Below are 23,429 nucleotides of genomic sequence, written 5' to 3'. Positions count from 1 at the left end.
CAGTAAATCAGTAGGGTCATCTCTGGCAGCATTTATAGGGTGCTTGGTACAGCAGACTGGAAGCGAGTAATTTCATATACATGAGAATTATATAACGACAAGAATCATCTTCGATTCTTTTTCGCAAACAAGAAGATAGATTTCTAGGGAAATATAAGACTCCTTGAATTCCAATACTCGTGAAGTTCGGGGGATTATTCCAGGACCTTGGACCTTAGAGTCATCTCTAGCTGCATTTATAGGGTATTGGTATAGCAGACTGGAAGTGAGTTATTCACCTTCTAAATCCCCTCTGCAATCCCTGTATTACTTGATTCCTCATAACTCCAGGCAAGCATGCGCAGAAGTAACTAAAATGGGAAACTGGAAGATTATGCAGTTCAAATGAAAAGAACCTAAATTCAGAGCATTAAATGGTTTTTGCTCTACCTTGCCTTGTGGTTTATCGGATCCTTCTCTGCTAACTAAGTCCATCCAATTTGCCTGATATATATTTGAAATGAATCAAAACAAGTCTACTCAATATCAAAATTAATGTATTACCTAGTGATGATAAATGATGCATCTTACAGAAGAGTAGACTTGAATGTTACTGACAAAATATGGAACAATTCTCTTTCCATTTGATGTTCAAATAACCCTTGATCTTGATGTTACAGGGGGAAGACAGACTAGATTTCAAATACAAAATGCCCCCAAAAAGATGGAAGCACGTCCCCCAACTCTAGATGCTGAATATTCAAACATTATGCGGCCAGGCTCGGTAATCTTCACAATTTAAAATTGCGTTCTCAAGAATCTGTGATTCAGTTGTCCAATACAATTATAGATGCACCAGCATCAAGTGGAGGGACGAAACAATGCTTAAGCCTGAGATAACTTATCAATTGCTTCCCCATTTTCTCTTAACACTCTCTTTAGCTGAAACTTCAACATAAACACCATTCTTTAACGCACCAGCAAAATCAGCAGGATCATCTGGAGATGCCTTTCTCAACATTTTTGATGACATAAAAGTTAGCCCATTTCTTGTCCCTCGCAAAGCGTATAGCAAAGGATTGACCATGACAGCAAGGATCAAGTCACCTTTTGCAATTATGAGATACTGTACATGTAATTTAACATCATAAGAAATTGGGAGAGAGCAATTAATTAAACACAGCATTCCAAGAATTGTGAAGGGAAAACCTCACCATGGCAATAATACCCAGGACAGCAAGACTTGCTTGCTGTGCTTCTGGCCAAAAATTGTCACCATTGGACCAGCCAAATCGTCCACCCCATCCAAACCAACCTCCTCCACCAGAATCTCCCCCTCCACCTGCTTCCTCCCTCCTCTTAATTTCCTTGTTCCATTTTTCAAATTCATCTTTCTTTCCACCAAGAGCACTTTCTAAAGCTTTCTTTGCTTGTTCCTGCAGCCACAAATAAGACAGCTTAATCACACCTAAAAACACATTTAATCTTGAGTTCTCCTATTCTTTTTATCCCACCCTATGACAGGTCACCGTATAGCATAACAAATACAGAGTTCAACAACATCTAAACTCTAAGGCATGTCAAAAGACTGGAGTTGAAAGCCTCTTAACAGTTGGATTACAACACTCCCTTGCATATATCTCAGTTTTTCATCAAACCTGAGAAAGCCATTTCCAACAATTTTCGTTAGCCATGTTTCCATCATCTAGACCTGGTTATGACCGTTGGTTTGATAGGACAGGCAATCACCAAGATTAATGGACACAATGCAAGTCAATGCACAAGAAAATGTGAAACCTTCACATAACCAGAAACACAAAGCAGAAGCCTCCAGCACCAGGCTACCCTTTTGTACAGGCAAATGGACCCTTAGTGAATTTAAAGTTCTAAGACATCACGATGTCATAAAGTTGTTGATGCTGAAGGTCCATTTCAGTGATCAAAACCATCTTTGAATATGGGAGAAAGGGTAAGAGGACTGGTGGCTTCGTACAACAGCTTGAATGGCCTTGGCCTCTAGAGTTAAGCAACAAGAATCCTCCGCATGAATTGCAGAATAAGCTATTCAAATTACCACATTTACAAAAACAAAGGCCTAGCATAACTATCAAATACATTACCGATTATCCTACTAGTTGGTCAAGAAGCTTGAGGTCCCTAATATGATAATGGTAATTCTAGTTGGCATGGCAACTAACATAAACACATTCACATTATAACCATATTAAATATTTCACTTTGTTGGAACTCAATCACTCATAACTAGGAAACAAACGCACACAATGGTTAAGCTAAATAACTAAAAATCGAAAGATCATTTTAACACTCAAGCATTCAAAATCTTTACAAGAATCATAGTTTAATCAGTAAATATCTGAAATTAAAAACCATATCCCATTCAAACAACCAACCCTCACTCCATTCCAACTCAATAAAACACTTCATAAACTCTACAATTTGACAAGCAAACAACCTACTAACCCTCATCTTCCATACTTAAGCGGACAAGTTATTCACTTGCAAGCTCAAAAGCCCCTTAAACCCCATTATCACAGTCCATATCCACCATTTAAAACGACAGCTTTCAATCAACTCAAAACCCAAACATGGGTTTTTAATTTCCAAAACAAAAACCTTAAAGCTTCAATCTTTATCACTAGCTGATCAAATTTTCCTTAATTCGCATCCAAAGAGACAAAACTCAGAAACAATATATCCAAGAAAGTGATAAAAAAAAATCAGATAGGAGCAAACTTTTTTTCTGTACCTCTCTGCCACCGCCTGAGAAAAGGCAAGTAAACTTGCCATTACACTTGAATTCTCTCTGCAAAGAGGTCCAGCTGTGCTTCACATCTTGCTTCTGGCTCTGGCTGAGGAATAGGGTACCGTTTGATTCGGGTCGGGTTGAGGAACGTAGAGGGTTTATGTGAAGAACTTGTGCCATGGTGGTGGTGTGTTACCCTTCTGCCTACGGCCCTACAGCTTGAGAGACATGTAGGTGATAGAGCTGAAGAGAACATGGGCTTGGGGATATAAATTGGTAGGCCCGTTAGTAATTTTTAGGACAATATGTTGGGCTTTGAACTAATTTCAATTTTTTTTAGCTCAATAATTTTCTTTTTTTCCATCATGGTCTAACTTTCTTATCAACAGAAACAGAGATGAACTTAGTGTTTGGATTTGTTGTGTATGGTCTTTTGTAAAGGTTTTTTTATTTGATAATTTAATAAAATAATATTTTTTTATTTTTAATATTATATTAAAAAATACAAAAAAATATTAATTTGATTTTTTAAAAAAGATCAAAAATTAAAAAAAATATTGTCCAAGAACATTAAAAAGAACTTACAGAAAACTTATGGAGACTTACATAGTCCAGTTTATAAGTACCTCTGAAATTTACTCTTTAGAAATCATTAGAAAGATTTGCATGTTAGTTAGTTTCAGGATTTCAAAGAATTAATCGAAGTGTATATAAATTGAGTCGAATACTCATGATTAACTAAAAAAAAACTTGCGGAGAAGGATGGTACCAGCATGTATTCGTTTATACGTATGCATGTGCATGTACGCTAACACACACCTCAAATTGAATCAACACGTATATACATGCACGCATGTGTGCATGTGCTTTCACACGTGTACGTGTGTGTGTGTTTTGGAAATTTTAAGGTGAGGGTGTTGATTCAATTTGAGAAAGATGACTATTATTACATATTTAAGATTGTTACAGCGATACTCGTGTGTTTCTATTTCAGCATTTTGTATTTTTCTAACCACTAAAAATAATTTTCTTGAGCAAGGTTAATAGATAACTTAAGGTTTTACAACAATTGGAATTCAGTGATGTAAAATAATTTTTTTAAATTTAATAGTTTAAGTTTTTAAATAATATCTGTAATTTATATTATTTTTTAACGTATGTCTTTAAATAAAAAGCTTTTTATATTGTTCTTTAACATCTCCTCAAGTGAAAGTCCTTTAAATTTAAAACTTGTACATGCTCACACTATTTTATGTTTAATTTTTTTATCAAATAAATAAAAATAGTGAGATTTAAACCCGTAATCACTTGATCATTAAAGCTCTGATATCCTACGAAAAAATCATTTTAATTTAATAATTTAAATTTTTAAATAAAATTTATATATTATTCTCTACCGAATAACTAATAGACAACCTCGCTCTATCTAGATATTATCGAGCAGGGTTTCTTCAATGGCCTTGCTTTAATTTTATGTTTGTGTGTTGCAGCGGCTGTGTTTCCCAGCAATATATATATATAGAGAGAGAGAGAGAGAGCATGGACCACAGATAGGCTTTGCTCAAAGTGTAGGCAACAGGAGGAAAAAGGTAATAGAGTCTGCATCATTACATCGCATGCTCTTAATTTATTTGTTTCCTTCCTTTTGTCTTTGTCTTGTTTGTAAGAAAATATATTCAAACCCTATAAAGAGAACCCGAATCCGCCCTTTGTCCATTTTATGTTGCTAATATATATATAGCCTTTTCATCACATTTTGACAACTTCTACACTTGTGTGATGTTACATAATTGCTTATTTTACTCGCAAAGATATGATTGTGACACAAACATCACAACTCATGTCTCCCCCCCCCCCCCCCTCTAATATTATTTTCTTATTTTGTAATTTTCTGTAGACTCGTGAGGAAATCTTCATGGGTTGGATGAATAATTTTTTTTTGATTTAATAAAATCTAATTAATTTAGTTGAGATTGCTTGTAACCTGATCAAACACAATAAGTCTAACTTTATAATATTTTTAAAATAAAACAATATTATTTTAATAAAAACAAATAATCCTTGCTAATCGTTGATCTAGTAACCCGCATTCTCTTTCATTCCTAGTGAATATGAAAATTATGATGATTTATTGATTAAATTATTTCTCACACCTTAATCAAAAGTTATGTTGGTGTCGATTACGTGTCAAGTAAATAGATTCGAGTTAAATCAGATTAAAAAAATTAATTTTAATCAGGTTTTTCCAAGTTTGACAGGATCACAAGACAACATGAGTTTTTCACCGATTCACACCGCGTCAATTCTTTTTTTTATTGAAACCCGAGTCCATGTTACTTAGATAATGGGTCAACCCGCAAGTTAAAAAACAGTGGTTGCCGGAAGAGATAAAAGTGGTAGCTAGGTTAGTTATCTTGTTGAAGAAAACACTAATTTGGTTCTCTTCTAGTCTTTATCAACATTCTCTTGTTGTTGACCCACCCCACTAAATTCTTATCAAACTATCCATCATCCTAATTCCAAACTCAATTCTCAATTACCACTATACCCTCGCTCCTTCTTCAACAAGTCGTCATCATCATTATTAAGCACACTAACTAATTCTGTGAAATTGTTTGCCCTCATGGGATTCAAGACTTTAACCCCTCTCTAATAACTAGAGAAAAATATTTTAAATGAATGCTACACATATACATAAAATTATATCTAGTCATGAAAAAATAAATTTTAATGTATTTATCATTTTATATTTATTTTATTATGAAATGTTTTATATTTAATTATTATGTGAATTATTGAAATTAGGTTGCATAACTTGCTCTCTCTCTCTCTCTTTTTATCCCCTTCCCCCCCCCCCCCCCACACATTAAAAAAAAAAAATCGTTTATAATTTTTATAATTTGTTTTTTAGCTGGGATTCATGTAGTCAATAAATTAATTCTATAAGTTTTTGTTAAAAACTAACCCATGATTTAAATCTAAAAGTCTATTTATTTTTATGTTTTAAAAGTATTTTTTTAAAAAATAATTTTTATTTTTATTTTAATTGTTTTCTTGAAATTATTTTGATGTACTAATATTAAAAATAAATTTTAAAAATTAATAAATATTATTTTTAAAAAACATTTATTAAAATATCTAACTGCTGTAATAACGATGCTTCAACCTACTTTATTATCTCATTTACCATTGTCAATTACATCTTCAAGTATCCACTCTCTTTCTTATCTCTTCCTTTTTAAATTTTAAAGTAAAATAAAACTCCCACCTTCGAATCCTCCACACCTGCCTCCTCCCCCTACCACCCCCACAAACCCCAACCTCAACCCCAAACCGTCATTTCAAACACCCAAAATCACAGCTTAGAACTTCAAGAAACAGTGGACTTCCCCAAATACCCACTCTACCCTTGCCACCCTCACCCACCCACCCAGCTGTTACACAGGGCAAACTGTCTTTTCAGGTTAAAAACATGAGAGGTCATTTCCGTCCTTTCGAAAAATTATAAAGAGAGAGACAGAGAGAATGTAGAGAGAGAAAGAAACACAGAGAATTTTTCTAGAGAGAGAATTGTTTAGAGAGACAAAGACACATAGAGTTACCGTTTGTGTCCGTTTTTTCCGTTAAAAATATATGTGAAGAAAGAGAGGTAGCCAAGCCATGGTGACAGACCAGGAAATAGCCAAAGGAGTAGAGACAGTGCTGCGGCAATCAGACCCCAGCACCGTTACTTCATTAAACGGTGTCGTACAGCAACTTGAAGCTAAATTAGGGTTAGATTTATCACACAAAGCTGCTTTTATTCGTGACCAAATTAATCTGCTCCTCCGCCCCCACCCTACCACCACCGCCTCCGCCTCCGTAACCACCACCGCGCATCCACAACTGACGCCACAACCACCACCACCTCCATCACAGCAAGCTTTTCAATTCCAGCAAGGACAAACTCTTCATTTGACCCCAAAAGACCATTTTGCCCTCCAATTTCAACAACAACAATTTCACCCTTCCCATTTTGCCCTTCACCCTCACCACCACCCTCACCAGCATCCTCAGCAGCACCAACAGCACCAGGTTTTTCCCCAGGACCTTAACTTTAGGCAGCCGCAAGCTGTGGTGGCTCCACCAGGGCCGCCACCTCAGTTGCAAGTTCAGCAGCAGCAGAGGCAGACGCAGCATGTGCAAAATGTTGGGGATATTCCACATGAAGTGGCTAAAGAGAGGTAAAAGCTTAGGACTTTTTGTTATTTCTCGATTCTAGTGTTTTTTAGGGCTCAATTTTAGGTTTTTAGGGGTTTAATTGTTGCATTTTGAAATATTTTATTTTATTTTATTTTCAAATTTTAGGGTTTATAGTTTCCATTTGTTTTTAATTGGTAAGATTTTGTTATAAAGTCGAATTCTTTATAGTTACTAAAAGACTGAGAGGGTTAAAAAAATATTAATAACTATCACTTTCAATGGTTAAAAGAGTGACCCAATTGAAGGTTTAATGCTATTTTTTTGCTAAATTGAAAAATCCAAAATTTGGGCATCTGTTAGCTTATGGTTAGTGTGAAAGTTTTTATTTTGGGTTTTTTTAGTTGATGATCTTGGGCCGTTGGTGATTTTGTTTGATTGGAGCTTGAATCTGTTGTGGCCGTTTATGGAGATTGAATGGTGTTTGGGTTTTTACTACTTTGCAGCAGTACTCCAGTTGGATCCAAAAGAAGAGGTGGACCTGGTGGGTTAAACAAAGTGTGTGGTGTTTCACCTGAACTTCAGGTCGTTGTTGGGGAGCCAGCCTTGCCAAGGACTGAGGTATGCTGTTGACCAGGCTCGTTTCTTAGTTTGGTTGAGCAGCTGTGCTGTTTATGGAGTGATTATTGTTTCTAAGAATTGTGCATTGTGTGTGTGTTCAGATTGTGAAGCAATTGTGGCAATACATAAGGAAAAACAACCTCCAGGATCCAAGTAACAAGAGGAAGATAATTTGTGATGATGCTTTGCGCGTGGTTTTTGAGACTGACTGCACTGATATGTTTAAGATGAATAAGCTGCTAGCTAAACATATCATCCCACTTCAACCATCAAGTATGTACTGTGATCATTACAGTGAAGCATATTTTTGTTGCTCTGTGGTGACTTTGAGAATGTTAAATTTATTTTTTTGTTCTTGTGAATATTTGCACAGAGGAATCTGGTCAAGCCAAGCGAGCGAAGGTGGATGTTGAGACCACAACTGAAAATAAAGAACCTGCTGCATCTCTTGTGGTAATATCTGAAGGACTTGCTGAGTTTTTGGGGACTACTGAGAGGGAAATGACCCAAACAGAAGCATCCAGACGTGTTTGGGAGTACATAAAGCTAAAACAGTTGGAGGTGGGTAATGAGTGTATATATTCATCCCTTTCCCTACACATGACTTTCCATATTGGGAGCACTTAAAGTCTACTACATCCCTTTACCTCAACTAATTTTCCTGCATATACCTCTTGTTTTGTACAAATCTCTTTGTTATTATACACTGCCTTTTTCGTCCAATAAACCGTATTTGTAGTGCATCGATGTCTAAACACAGTTCTTTTATAGATAAGTTAACTTTAATGTAAAAGTTCAATGGTTTTCATGTGTTTTTAGGATCCGTTAAATTCAATGGTGATACAATGTGATACAAAGCTTCGTGATCTTCTTGGATGTGAAAGCATATCTGCTGTGGGGGTAGGAGAGGTGTTAGCACGTCATCATTTATTCAAACGGTCATGATGTTCTGTGGTGATGACTGGTTAGTATGTTCAACAAGCTCCCATATTGCGTGTGGCTCCTGTGCTTGTGATTTAGTTGGTGGGAAAAAAAAACTGATTATAAAACTTCTTGTATACATGTTGAATTTCTCAATGGTGGATGTGAGTCCCTTCTCTTTTTATTTTTGATTGGGTATATAATACGGAGTTATTTTAATGCATTTTTTGGTCTTGAGAGCTGGGCTGGTTTTCTGCATCAAACTATCCGTCTCATGATAACAAGCCTTTTTAAAGCTTGTAAATTCTCAAAAAGTTCATTTTTCCACATGTTCTGTTTTCTATTCTGTCCTTTGATTTGACAACTTAAATATCATGTCAGGTTCAGGACCAAACCATAGCCCCTTGGTAGTCAAAGTACAGGTTTCTTGTAGTGTAACTTTCTTCCTGTTAATGATTTCCCTCCAGGTGTGATTTGATCAGCCTGCTGCTTAGTTGTAAATCATCATCCGAGTAGTTTAGCTTTAGAATTTCTGTTGTTCCTGAATCCCTTTTGCTTCCCTTTATGTGTTGACGCCTCCTTTTGAATTATGTACGTTTATGGACTCTGTCATCCATTGGGTTTAAGACTTTATGTGTACCTGCTATCTTTTCTGCTCTTAATATGCTGATTAATTTGCGTGCAATTTGATGTATACCAAACAAGTAACCTTATGTTTTTTTTTCCCTTTCTTGTTACTTGTAGGTGCATGGAACAATGACCACCTGCTCACTTCTGATAGTAGAACAGATAGTGAAGAACCTTATTTAGTTTATCGTTCGTTTATTTTTTTTCATGTCCTTTGTGAATTACTGTGATTAGATGACATGGTGATTTACTCTACTATGATCAGAATGAAAATGTAACAACGGTCAATGGCAGGTGTTTCTTTGTAGTTATGCTGCCATAGCGTGGATGTAGTAGGCTTTCTTGCTAATTTTGTTGTCAGTTTGACCTCCCAATGCCTAACCCCCTCATAGTAGAATGAAGGCAACCACAGTCAAATTGTAAAGTCTTGTTAACTTGAAAAAGACCAATATGTATCCTGTCATATAGGCTGTTGTTTTCCTACTGCAACTGGCTTTGTTCCTTCTTTTCTTTGTGGTCTGCTTGGAATTACTTACATGGAGGCGTGTGTTCTACAGCTTCTGACAGATCGAAATCATGTCGCTATTTATTTGTTCTCATTCACCAGAAAATCTATTCAGCTTAGGATGTTTCCTCCGTAACGATCCCGTTTTAAGTAAAACAGCGAAGAAGAGGTAACTGTTAAGGTGAACGCAGCTGGAGGACAGACTTTTCTCTCGTTGAAATTTCACTTAAAACTGGAACTAGAGGAAGGTCCAAAGCAGAGAATTTTGATTTTGATCATCATAACTTATATCATAGGAGCGGCATCGGTCAAACATCCGACATTGTATAATAATGAGCAGCCTAATTTGGTGAAATTCAGGAGTTGAACTAAGAACTGAATGCACGTGAAAGATATGCCGGATCATTAAACCTGGCTTGGTGGATTAATGTTGGAAATTGAGGACTCGAATCCTTTTTACTTAAATCAGGTTTTTACTCGAATTCTTTTTACTTAAATCAGGTTTTTAGTTGAACCGGATAAAAAAATCGGGTTTATATATAAAAAATAATAAAATAATATTATTTTAATAAAAACATACAAGCCAGTGGCTTTAGAATTGACCCGTGACCTGAACCCTTTTCTTGAAAAGTTCTGGATGAGTTCTGATAACTATTATCTAGAACAGGAAACAAATACCTGACGCAAAGATAGGAAAGCTGTCAAGACTGGTTTCACTTCAAGTCCGAGAAAATCAGAGTGCGGTGATTCAGACATTTTGTCTTTCGTGCCGGCTTCTCAGGTTTTCAATTCTGTAAGACCATGATAAGAGATTGTCATCTAGTTTGGATTCAAAAGTGCCCAGGTGGTGGTATTGACACCCACCAAGTAGAGCCACTACACGGTATAAAAGTTCAAGAACCAGGCTGAGCAACAGGGCTTGAAGAGTCGTTTGTAAATAGACCTTAGCCATTACAGAGCACACCAGATTCAGAGCAAGCTCCCAGCTAGCTACATACTGCGTTAAACCATTGATAGCAGAACCTCGAGGAAAGTTGCAGAGAAACAAAAATGATGGTGTTTGAGATCTGACCTTCCACATGTCTCTTCCTATGTATGTAATTAGAGTAGTCAGTCTTGACGAGAAGTAAAAGGATGTATGTAAGTGCTAGACAACCGTGCTGCAGCACGTTATAGTCTCAAAACTCCCATGGAAATGCTTTTGAGTGGATTATCCTTGATACAATAACTTGCTATAAGAATCACAACACCTGTTTTTCTAGGTGTTCAGTTGAAGAGATAGAAACAAATGAAAAAAAGTTGTTTATGAGATAATTTTAAATTGAATTTCTACTTTTTAATACATTTCTTTTGTCTTCACTATCTATGGCAACAAAACACTTTCTAAAGTTTCAAATTCTTATCATAAACAGTGCATCCACTAAAAAGAGCAAGCATTTCGCAATTCAATCATCAATTCCAAGAGTCCAAGTAAAGCAAGGTCAAGCAATACCTCTTCCTTTTCATAGCCTTCTTTTGCTCTTTCGGTGGTTGCTGACTGATAACAATTCTGTCATTATCATCAGGTTGAACAAGGGAATTCAAACATGAAATTGCTTCCAAGCACTCTTTCTCCTTTCCTTTAATCACATTATCCGCAACTCTTTTACTTTTTAGTAGTGTACACGGCGCCACTTGAATAAAAAATATTTTGATTTTAAAAGAAAACATTTATGCCATAAAAACCTATTTCGGTATTATTATTAAATTTAATTCAACAGACCAACTTTGAAATCTTTCAATTCGAATAAAAGTTATCCCGATATAACCAAGTCTACTTGAAGATTTCAAAAATAACCCGGATAACTAATAAAATGCATGGTTGGACTTGAAAAAAAAATTATTCTGATCTTTTTTTAATATTAAAATTATAATATATTAGATCAATCCGGGTTTCATGACTTAACTAATAAAATCCATTATCCGAATAATGAACTTTACTGAGCTTAAGAATTTTTTTAAAAAATATTATTTTTCATTTAATTAAATGATAATAAAAATAAACGTTCGTAAAATTAAGTATAAACTTGACTAGGCACAAATCAAATAAAAAGATATTTATTTAAAAGTATAGTAATCTAACCTTGTAGAAAAAAAAAACTAAAATAATTTATAAAGCAAATTCAAAATCAAGAAGGAAGTGTTAAATATTAAATGATGAAGTTTCTATTCATTCCTCTGTAATAATTCCTTTAAGGTTATGTTTTATAAAGGTTTAGCTTGCTCTATATGCGCTTGTGTGTGTTGAGGGTGGAGAAGCTGACAGGTTTTTGTACACACCAGATAGGAAGTGATACCCAAAAATCTGTCAGCTTCTCCACCCACAACACACCACACAAGCGCATATAGAGCAAGCCAAACCTTTATAAACAAAACCTTAAAGGAATTATTACGCTGAAGAATGACTAGCAATATGTGCACGACTTCGAACAAGTTAGTCCTTCAAATTTTCCAACCTATATTTGCAACAGAAGCATGTAATGAGTCGAAAGGATTTTCTCACTTCTGCACTAACAGAATCGATACTTGTAATAGAAAGTAGGGTATATACAATTTCTCCAGCTTTTAGTTCAAGCCGAGATGTTTTGGCCTTGGCTAGAAGCCATTTCAATTACAAGATGAAAAGTCTGTTCTTCAAAAATCAAAGGCTGCAATTAAAAAACAGCCATCTCTAGAGCCCACTTAAATGAACAAAATCGGCAAAGGTGACCTGACCAGAGGGTCCAAGCATAAAATAAGGACAAGAATATGAACACGTGTCAACCAGTGTAATAAAGCTGCCGCCATCATCTAAAGGCTCCTCGGAGACATCTGATAAAATATGTCATCTGAAGTTGCAACATTGAGCCCGACCTCTCGCCAACTTGTCCCATAGACAGATCATCTGCCTTGGGGATTGGTAATGTGCAGTATAATAGTTCTCCATGCATCCATATTGACAGAATTTCCAGTTGTGGGAGTACTGGACAGGGGTGGAGCTGTTGAATTGTTCAACCCACATTCCCATACTAACATCTTCCATCTTGAAGAGCTGCAATGAAATTAACATATTTTACAACACAGACTGATTGGAAAGATAGCTGTCAAAGAATTGCTAAAAGAAAAGGAGAGGAAGGGAGAGCATCCTCCAACAGAAAAAAAAAGTATTAAATAAGATTGTAGTATCACTAACCCTGAGGCTTTGTTTGCCATGTTGAGCGATGACAAATTTAGCAATATCACTAGAAATTACATATCCAGGTCCATTAGCGTAAGGAGGGTATACTGCTTCAGGCCATTCCTGTTACAATAGGCAATAACCTTCAAATGAAAGAAGTGAACATAGAAAAACAATTATATCATTCATGTCATACTCATCCAGAAACACAGAGAAATCAAATTTTGAATTCATTAAGAGCAGGAACATTGCGAACCACATCTAGAATACTAGTTTCTTTTCCATTTTACACTCACAGTAAAAGCAACAATATGTATCGTATGTTCAGGACCATCTGATTCATGAAAGGAGCTTAACTAGAGCGTGGTCCCTAAGACCTGATGTACCAAAATCATAAAAAAGAACCAAGTTTAAGGATGACTCTGGTAGCAGATTAGGGACGATGTTTGAATTTTTTAACTACCAAAAAAAAAACCCTTATCAACTCTAACCAAGAAGCGCACACAGCCTTCTCAAAGCTGTCTTCTGCCATTCTATGCCTAGAACAAGTTTCTGAACCTATACCCATTCCATTCCATGAATATCAAATGCGGTAAAAAATTGTAAAGGAGAAGGGTAAAAAGGAAGACAAAGGTAGGCAACTCTTGCAAATAATGCAAGAATGTAGATAGTATTTCCAATAATGCTCCTTCAATGAGAAAGAAGCTGGTTAATTCATATGGTAACTCAGTCAAGTAATTCATAAGTGCCATGATCAGTATCACCAAGGTTGTTTCTAGTAAAACAGAGGATGGTGTACCAGATAAGCAATTAAAAATTCTTTCATTTTCTGAATGTTCAGGTTATATGATCTCGTAGAAGAGATTGTTAAGATGTATATTTTGTAGAGATTCTAATAATTTGCCTTTGTCCCCCCTTCTCCAGATATTATAACGTTTTAGTTTGTTTTTTAAGGGAAAAAAGAACAAGACAATTGAATTAATATAAGCAAAGACACTGCTGCCAGGGATTTTAAGAAATCAGAAATCACATGACATACCTCAAAAGTAACTGCCCATTTGCCATTTCTTAGAGGACGATGTAATAGATTGAGATTGCCCATATAAAGTGACTTGGAGCGAGAGGTACGGTCAATTTCTTTCAAGACAGTGTCAACCCTAACAAATGTATCATCATCACATTTCATAATGTACGCAGCAGAAACATTCTGAACCTGCATGAAATATATTCAGATGTGTTAAAAAAATATATTCAGGAGATATAAATAAATACACAATTACTAGTTCTCAAAGATCCTATTTAAAAGATTCAATGAAAAATGCCAACTGAATGAATCATAGACTTACCCCAAACTCACAAATAGCAATAGTTTTAAGAACCACAAGCTCATATCGATCCATAAACGGCAAAATCACAATATCACCAAAGTATGCTGCCTCTTTTTTTAGTACTGCATTCACCTCCTTCCTTGGATTCTGTGGTTTTCATGAACAGGTACAAAGATAAATTAGAGTATGAATTCTACATAACAGATGGATGGAAAAAAAGAAAAAAAGAATAGTAAATAACCATAGTTCTGCTTCCTCTGTTCCAAAACAATGGTCCATCTTACAGAATGCACAATATTACATTAAGTAGATTAAATAATTTGACAATGAAAGACACACACACACTCTTGTAAATTCACAATGCTCCCATGTACATGAATATTGTTTTTCTTGCTCTTCATTGTATTTTCTTGTTTATATTTCAACACAAAATATCTAGGGCAATGATAAAGATAGATCCTTGCATCCAAGCTCTCTGGACTTGTAAAATTATATCAAGCACTTAAATCATCAACAACAAAAGGTGGGGTAAGGCTGTTAATTGTGTCAGTGGACCATCAACTATTACTCAACTTAAATTCCTCAATTTCAAATCATTTAATGCAATTTCAACTTTCTTTGAAATTTTTATTGCAGTCCTTTGATCCAAATTTCCATTAACTTTTTTTGATGTGGCCATACAACAACTAGAGCGTCACTTTTTAGAATGGCATTATTTAAGGATAATTTTAGCAGAAAGAAAGAGAAGTTGGATAAAAAGACTTTGGTAAACTTGCAAAGAAGATGAAAGAATACATAAAAGATTCAATAATTGAAGTATGTTTCTCAAATCAGGGAATAATTGAGTGACTGTTGATACAATTAAACATTGCTACTTAAAAAACAAATAAAATTGAGGGTTAAGAAATAAATGTGGAGATCTTACCAATGCAACAAAAAAACGAGCAACTACATTTGATGACTTGATTGCTGATGATTGCATCCAAGTTTTTCTAACTGCCATGCGTTCTGCAAAGTGATTTGTAGCTGATAGAATCCCAATAAAAACTTGAATTGGCCTCTTTGGTAAAGGATGAGCTTTCCACTTTTCTGACATTTCCAATACTCTTTGAGGAGAGAAGCTTGGATGTGATCTGGGTAGAGAAGTGGCAAAAATTGAATGAACATCCATGTCTCCTTTGATTGCTAATCCCGTTGCATCTTCAAGGGTAAATCCCTAAAGCCACGGAAAAATGTTGTAGGAAATATTTTGAGCTTATTATATAATTGAACAAAACATACTACTACTCTAACAAACACAACTATTAAGATTATGCACTGCAAAATCTACAGGGACTATAATGAAGAAATCCAGTGGAAAGCAAAGGGAATCAAGAAAAGGGCAAGCTTAAAAAGATGATAAACAGGGATAAGGTTAGTTCATGGAAATCTTCATAAAAAAAATGTCAATGTCACAAATATTTTGAAAGTGCTATTTCTCCCAAGTGGGTGGATAGAACAGCTAGAAAACCCATTGTGCATCAGATATGCAAATATCATTTTCCAAATCCACAAGGCCAAGGTTCACCATTTGAGTTGGAGAAACAGAAGGAACTGTCAAAGGGTATAATAATCACTTTTTTCTCATCTATATCAACTTACCGGACGATATGGAAATGAGGTCACATGCCGGCCCCCAACACTAATATGGTATCCATCAACACCAGCACGCAAGGTCAGGACAAACAATTTTCCCTCCACAAAAGGAAATGGCCAGGTCACTTCAGGTTTCTGTTCACGCCCTATAAATCTCTTAAACCACGATGTTGTCTTGGACTCTTTTGAGTCTACATTATCATCCCGCATCCATTTCTCACATCTCAAATGTTCATCAACTGCCGAATACATGCATTAGAAAAATTATACAATTCAATTTTCTAAAATAGAGTAGGGAGAATCAAAATTCACAAAGAACTTCAGGGTGCGGGCTTAAATGTGGTTATTAACAAGGAAGCTGAACAATTAAGAACTTCAACGACTATTAGGTAAGTATGACAATAAAGACAAATGCTTCAGAAATCATACAGTTTAACACAAACCAGACCAGCAAAAACTCTTCACCAACTCTGACCCACCTTTATGTCATTTACACCCATGAGGAAATTAATCTAAGCTTAATGATACTCTAAACCTACTTTTCAAATCTAGTTCACATTTGTTAACAAGTTAACCATAGGTAAGCTAGAATCCGTCTGCAAAGTGCTAAAATATAAATTCTGGCAAGTGCATCATTTTCTAATTTCTACATGAAAAGGAAAGGTGGTGCAGAAATTGGCATCAATATCAGAAACAATGTCATGGTGCTTAATAAGAAAACAGGGGAAGAAAACAAAGATAATAGTTAGATCTGAATATTGCATCTCAGTTGAGACATTTCTTTGACTATATATTAACTAAAAACCATGTACTATCGAAGTAGAAACTAAAGCATAACTAGATAGGATCTTACCAGCATCCTAGCATAAAATCAAGGGGTCAATGGTCGAGTACCAACCTGATGTAAATGGTCATCAACACAAATTTTAATCTGAACTAGGGCTATATGCAGTTTTCACTTATGCCCCTAGCACTAACTGAATTGTCTAGAAAGATTTAGGAAGGCAATCACATCTCTTTCACCTCACACAACTTATGTGAAGAAAAGTGTAGAGAATGTCTAACAAAACATCAATTCTAGGGACTTGAGTCCCCTCAATGTAAGCCCCCCCACCCCCCCATTGCATCATCTTTCTTTAATAAAAGTATACATTAAGTAATCATCTTTCCAAGTTGCATTTAACTTAGCATACATAAGCAAACAAGGAAAATGAGTTAACCAACACTATTAAAAAACAAGGTAGCTCTTACCCAGCATGTCCTCATCTTTCTTGGATGGCAAACCATCACACCTTTGAGCTGTCCCCCATTGCATCCTATAGCAGGTATTATGCTCAATGACAGGATGCCGACTCCAATCTCCCCTCAATCGAGGATTTAAATGTAGAATCTTCGGTGGATCCTCCCCCTCCACTGACTTCAACCCCTGCAACTCAATCATGAACTGTGAAATCATAACAGTGCCATCACCATTCCTCAACCTTGTAAGCTGGGGTACATACTCCTGGTGTGCATGATGGGGTGTTCCCACAATGGTTATAGATGACCCTGCTGCTAAACCACATGGAAGAAGCATCAACTTTTCCCCTCCAGCGAACTCCTCGCCACTCATGGATACCCACAGAGGACATGACTCAATCTTCCCCTCGTATAAAGAACTCTGTCCAATCTCCTTTCCATCATAATTTTCCACTTCTTCCCATGCCTTTAATCCAAGCAGCCAAGCCTCATCTGCCATTCTCTCAAATGGTGAAAAATTCCTAGTTGCATTCCTTCGCCTCATAAATTCTCCTGTTATTCGACCATAAGGATACTGAATTGGTTTTATAGTTTTTGTCCCCCCTCTTTTCTCCTCTTCCAAAGGTTCCTTACTGGGCATCATCGGTGCGTTTTGGTTTCGATTATCTTCTAATTTCCGGTGAAACGTATCCTTATAAACCGAACTAAAAAACGATTTGCTTAAATCAGAATCTTCAACATCTTTTACCATGGAAAACGAATCCAATCCAACATAACTATCACCCCCACTCACCATTGCTGCAATCTCTAAAAAATGTCGAAACTTGAATGCTAAAAACACCAAGTACAATGCTCCTATAACCAACAACAAATGCGACAGCTTGCACCTCCTAGTACTAGAAGGTTCATTCTTTAACCTCTTCATCTTATTCCCACCCAAGAAGCTACAATGCAAGGAAAAAAAAACACTCTATAAAACCCAAAAACCTCCCATTTCTCTAAATCATCATAAAAAAACAGAACATGCTTAAAACTTTCTAAAATGAGCAAAACTAAAAAAAAAAAAATCCTAATATACCAGTTTCTCTAAACAACCACAAAAAAACCCAGATTCCAAAATACGCTAAATAAACTAAAAAAGCTCAAAATCTTCTAAAAAATAGACCCTTTGCACCAAATTCAACGGAGAATCCAAAAATCTCCAAGACCAATTTCAGAAATCCATCAAAGAAGCCAGAAAACCAAAAGTGTACAAAAAGAAAACCAAAATCTTGAAAACTGTACCTTGAGATCAGAATCGAACAAAACCCATCAAAGTTTGAGAATTTTTTTTTTAAGGAGATGGAAAGAGATTACTTGATTGATCAAAGAAACCGAGACCAAATGTGAATGCGGGCTTAGAAAAGGACATGCCAGAGAGAGAGGGAGAGGGAGAGATACAGTTTGGTAGGGAGTTTGCAATCTATAACGTGTGTATGGGGGGGTGCATTATTAACAGCACGGCAACAAAAGAAATTAATTACTGGAAAAATATGAAATTACATATATTATCCTAAATCGTTCAAATTTTTACTTGTTGGATCAAGTCGAGTTACAACATTTTTTATATGGTTGATAATGATGATTTAATTCATGGATCAGATTTTATTTTATTTATATTATATTTATTATTTACCTGGTATAAAATTTAAATATTAAAATCAGTTTTGAATATTTACAAAAGGATTTATTATTTAAGTAATATATATATATATATATATATATATATATATATATATATATATCAAGTTATGAAGGAGTTGATATTTATCGGATAAAATAACTATAAAACAATCTCATTAATTCAAGTCAATTCCGGTAAAACAACATTCCTTAAATCTTTCTCATTTGTTTTTTATAATTTAAAATGATTTTTATTTTATTTTTCATGGTAGTAAATAAAAATAATAAATTACATGAAAAATAAAATATTAGATTATGATATCAAGATTACGAGATTAATTAAGGATTTATGCAGCATTTCATTGTTATTTTGGATTTTTGAACCAAAAACTTGATCATATCTTGATTGGGCACTAAAATTTTGCGTGCATGCACCCATATTTTCTTCTTATTAAAAATTAATTAAAGGTTGATTTATTTTTTAGAAAAGAGAATCATTGGTGTTTAATGCTACTTATTAAGATAGTTATCAAGTCTTGTGAATACACTATCATCTTAAGAACTAAGTATGAGGTGTTAAATATATATAAATTTCATATCAAAATAAATTATTTATATATCAAATTGGTCGTCCTTTAGAGAGAGAAATAAAATTGAAATGAAAAGAGTAAAATCTATGAATTGAATGATTAACTCATGAAACTAATGTGTGTCTCGTAATATATTGTTGATTGCTTTTTAAAATAATTTTTTAATTAAAAATATATTAAAATATAATTTTTATATTTTTTTAAGTTAAAAACACTTTTGAGATGTACCTAAAAATAAAAATATTCTCAAACACCCATATCTCTTTTTATTTTTGCGATGCAATGTGGATTAATATGAGTTTTTATTTAATTATAGATTTAAAAATGTTTAGTTAATCAAAAGATACTACAATTTTGCATGATACTCCTAATTTTTTAAAAAAAATATTAATTAAAAAAACTATAATTTATAACTTTTTTAAATTTATATTTTCAAAACGCAATCATAAAATGTATCACAATGTTAAAAACACACTAAAAGAAAGATTTATCAATATGCTATTGATACTTTTAAAATGAAACTCCATATCGATTATACTTGGTATTAAACTAAGGTTTTATTTGAAAATGTGGTAAAAGTTTTTTTTTTAAATATTTTTTTTATAAATACATCAAAATAATATTTTTTTTAATATTTTAATATTTATTCTTAACATCAGTCCATTAAAACAATCTAATAAACTAAAAAAAATTATTTATAGCAAAAACAAATCAAAATTTAATGCAAAAGTATTTCAACTATAGCCCCAAACAAGATCTATAAAAGAAAAGGACATGAAAATTACACTATCCAATGGAATTGGAATGGTACCAACAATATTACCTTGCATAGAAAACTCCTAATAAATAAAGACGAATTTATTAATAAAGTATTTAATATAGTTCTATGGAACCTATTTTTTACTCTTTTTTTTTTAAATGGAAGTGGCCTTACTTCCGCTTTTGTTTCTACTTGGAATTCCACCCCACTTATTGGGAAGCACATCACTTGTTCATCAAAATGTTTTTTTGTTTTTGTTTATTATACCATGGACATTCCCTTTTTCATTAAATTAATGTATAAAATATGGCTTTTGTGCCATGGATCTATTCGGTTTAGGACCTGGTTTACGAGGTGGTTTCACATGTCTCTAGGCCTTTGTGTTTTTTAATCTAATATGCTGTAATTTAATTTTTTAATTATTTTAGAATTAATCTAATCAAATCTCATACAGAAATTCTGAGCATCTCTGGGCACACTACCACATGGTACAGTACTAACTGAAACAGGAGATGCTGTGATTGCATCATCTTACAGGGTTTATGCTGCCTAATACATCCCTGGCATTAAGAAGATCAAGATGACAGCAAGCAAAACCATAACAAGCACAGCTTTCTTCACCTTGTCTCTGGACAATTTACAGGAGCTCATCTTTTCCACAATGCTCATGGCGAATCCCATCATTTTCTGCAGAAGAAGGAAAAAGGGTGTCTATCATATGCCAGAAGGAGTCATCAGTATCCTCCCCTTACTTCTGATTTGCACCGGATTCAGTGAATAAGAAAATCGGGATTGCAAATTACCAGTCTAAAAGGCTCAATATGAAGAAGTGGTTCCATGAACATCTCCACATTCCTGTAATATATAGTACTGTCATTCATGAGATGGACAAATGGAAAGCTCATGCATCATCAATATTATTTAGCTCATGTAATATACAGTAAATCCAACCATTATTGCTAAAGCTAGTGGTCAGATTTTTTTTATACTATTGGCTCAATCTATATAATAATTAATTTGTCATATATAATTATGTACAAATACAAAATATAAAGTTAATAAAGACGGAAAAGTGTATGATTGAAGACTTAAAAACGAAGAAATAAAATGAATATATATATATATATATATAATAGTTTTAGAATAAATTTCTATATTTTCAAATAAAAAAATACAATGAGACGTATCTTTCCCATCTTTTTATCTTTCAATTTTCTATCTCAAAGATAATAACTAAGTGATTAATTTATATATTATATTAAATGAGTGTTTCTCTTTTTTGAAATTTGAGGTTAATGGATAATCTTGTGGAGATGTTTTGATCACACACCTTATGACGATCCTCCCTTGGTATACTTGGAGAATGTAGAAGCTAAAACCCTTTCCGAAAGGCACATGTGTCTTGCTCCAGTCTATAAATTACAAAATAAATTAACCAAACATAAAAAAAAAAACATGGTAAGAAAAGCTTCCCTTGCAACTCCTCAAAACTGTGATAATTTCCCTGTGAAGAGATGGCAATGACAACATATATAGCCAACTTGCTATGGTTGGTTGTGTACCTTGTCCCCTCCCCAAGTCTCCACTTGGAGCCCTCCTAATTATCAAGGAAAAAGGAGGAAGAAGAAGAAGAAGAACCTCATTTGTGTCCCTAACATATTATTTGATTCTTAATTTCATCCCAAACTGATTAATTTTATCGATTTCTCATCCCAAACTTATTTGAATTAAACAATGTTTCCCTCCCATGCTAGAATACCCAGGTGTTTTCTGAACGTGTTTTGTCTATGGAAAGGAAGCATTGCTTAATTTCTAATAGGTTTTGAATGAGGAATTCATAAAATTAATCGGTTTAGGATGACAATATTGAGAAAGAGGTAAAATATTAGGGATGTTAATGAAGTTTTCCCAAAAAACCAACAAAGGAGAGATAGAAGGCAGTGGCATATACTTAGTCTCCAAGCTACGCCAACATTCAGTCCATCATGGAAGGTAGGTTGCACGACAAATTCAAAATTGTTTCCCAAGAATTTGATCAGAATTTTGAAAAAATTCAACACTTGCTGCAAAAGGAAAACAAAAGGAATCACATATATATCATTTGTGTGATGCTACAACTCTAGGTAAAAGAATTTAGCAAGTTGGAAACTTAATGGGCATGCCTGTTTCCCTTGGAAGGGTTGGAAGAAGGAGAAGAAATTGCAAACACATCGGCATTCATCACCAATTATATCAGACAATTCCCTGATATTTTTGTTCTTGATTGATGTGTAAAGCTTGAGAACTGTTTCTACAGCTGGGTTATCTTCCTCTCCTGATCCTGATGATGTCTTAGCATTGGATGGCACTAGTGGCAATAAGTCTCTATGCCTTGAAGAGAAGCTAGTTTCAATCAAAGGTTGGTGCAAGAATTGTGGATGGCATTTCGCAACACAAGCACAAATTCTTGTACGTATATTTTTATGACTAGTAGTAGGGACTGTAGGAATTCCTTGCTTGTGGGGTGAGTTTTGGAGGTGAATTTGAGACGAATAGTCTAGTTCCGTTTAACAAGGTGGGGTGAGAGACAATGGCCATTGGAATGTTGAAGGAATGAAGATCATAAGCATGTGGGATGCATCATAAACATAAGTTTTGAGGATATAGAATTATTTTGAGGAACCTTTGGAACAAAGAAAGGTTAAGTAACATGCAAGAAAATAATTCTTTGTTTTTTTGGGGTTTCATTGCAAGAAAAGAATTTGAAACAATACTTTCAATTGCTTCAAGCAGTAATCTAAGGAGGTTCCTTATTTTCTCAAGAAAATAGTAGATCGGAATCTACTCAGATATCTTTCATTAATGAAAGTATGGCCAATGAGCCCTCCTGCTTTGTCCATATATATTCCCATCTTCTCCCATCCTTGGATACAGCTAATCTGACAACATATATGCCTATAGCCAAAAATGAGTTCACCAAGCTCAGCAGCATCCACCAGCAACTATACATTCACTGAAATGTCATCTAACATTCCTAGTGATAAATCATCACTGACATTTTTGCTAGACTGCCTGTCAAGTCAATGTTGGCAATATTCCTTGGCAGTCTAGAATTTGTTAAGTAGCATCCAAATAGCAAATTTGAAGAACCCAAATCTTGTCCTGAAGCTTGACTCCAAGCTTTATTGTGTTGAAGATGAAGAATGGAGCAAGGCAAGAAGGCTGTCATTGCCTTTTTCATTAAGCATAGAAAACGTAGAAATTTCTGGTTCATGCAAGGGCATACTTAATTTGCATTTCGGACCAAAAGTGCTATCGAGATATCTTTCTCTTGAATCCCTCTATTGGGGTTTTCATATTACTCCTTCCATTCTCGGGTTTCAATATCGCCACAGTTGAGAACTCTTTCCCTTTGTTGGGGTTTGGTTATCTTCAAGAAGAAGA

At 34.7% G+C, this 23,429-nt stretch overlaps 4 protein-coding genes across 5 annotated transcripts; 1 reads left to right on the top strand and 3 right to left on the bottom strand.

The window, feature by feature from the left end:
- Nucleotides 1-516: 516 nt before the first annotated feature.
- On the bottom strand, nt 517-2,971 carry LOC7453705 (uncharacterized). Its single transcript, XM_002322493.4, has 3 exons — nt 2,747-2,971; nt 1,194-1,415; nt 517-1,105 (listed from the first exon to the last, which is right to left on the bottom strand). The coding sequence occupies exons 1-3, from the start codon at nt 2,921-2,923 to the stop codon at nt 884-886; spliced, it is 621 nt and encodes a 206-aa protein (XP_002322529.4). The 5' UTR covers nt 2,924-2,971; the 3' UTR covers nt 517-883.
- A 3,292-nt stretch (nt 2,972-6,263) lies between these two features.
- LOC18106044 (uncharacterized) lies at nt 6,264-9,580 on the top strand. Of its 2 annotated transcripts, none has more exons than XM_006373561.3 (6): nt 6,264-6,966; nt 7,432-7,543; nt 7,645-7,816; nt 7,917-8,104; nt 8,363-8,507; nt 9,209-9,580. In XM_006373561.3, the coding sequence occupies exons 1-5, from the start codon at nt 6,404-6,406 to the stop codon at nt 8,486-8,488; spliced, it is 1,161 nt and encodes a 386-aa protein (XP_006373623.3). In that variant the 5' UTR covers nt 6,264-6,403; the 3' UTR covers nt 8,489-8,507; nt 9,209-9,580. The 2 variants fall into 2 exon arrangements, with proteins under 2 accessions (XP_006373623.3, XP_024443874.2); XM_024588106.2 differs by having other exon boundaries at nt 7,429-7,543.
- Nucleotides 9,581-12,146: 2,566 nt separating this feature from the next.
- LOC7455830 (hydroxyproline O-galactosyltransferase GALT2) lies at nt 12,147-18,498 on the bottom strand. The gene is made up of 8 exons (XM_052447957.1): nt 18,279-18,498; nt 17,007-17,938; nt 15,762-15,994; nt 15,046-15,336; nt 14,139-14,267; nt 13,832-14,005; nt 12,808-12,915; nt 12,147-12,666 (listed from the first exon to the last, which is right to left on the bottom strand). The coding sequence occupies exons 2-8, from the start codon at nt 17,917-17,919 to the stop codon at nt 12,460-12,462; spliced, it is 2,055 nt and encodes a 684-aa protein (XP_052303917.1). The 5' UTR covers nt 17,920-17,938; nt 18,279-18,498; the 3' UTR covers nt 12,147-12,459.
- Nucleotides 18,499-20,409: 1,911 nt separating this feature from the next.
- On the bottom strand, nt 20,410-22,552 carry LOC7453704 (uncharacterized; the record flags this gene model as incomplete). Its single annotated transcript, XM_024587606.2, has 5 exons — nt 20,410-20,693; nt 20,810-20,861; nt 21,337-21,418; nt 21,958-22,069; nt 22,169-22,552. Coding segments are annotated over 5 exons (768 nt in total), but the record flags the coding sequence as incomplete, so codon positions are not given.
- Between the last annotated feature and the right edge of the window lie 877 nt (nt 22,553-23,429).

The sequence above is a fragment of the Populus trichocarpa genome, chromosome 16, assembly GCF_000002775.5.
Source record: "Populus trichocarpa isolate Nisqually-1 chromosome 16, P.trichocarpa_v4.1, whole genome shotgun sequence".
NCBI classification, from domain to species: domain Eukaryota; kingdom Viridiplantae; phylum Streptophyta; class Magnoliopsida; order Malpighiales; family Salicaceae; genus Populus; species Populus trichocarpa.
This window is presented reverse-complemented; position numbering and strand designations above follow the sequence as displayed.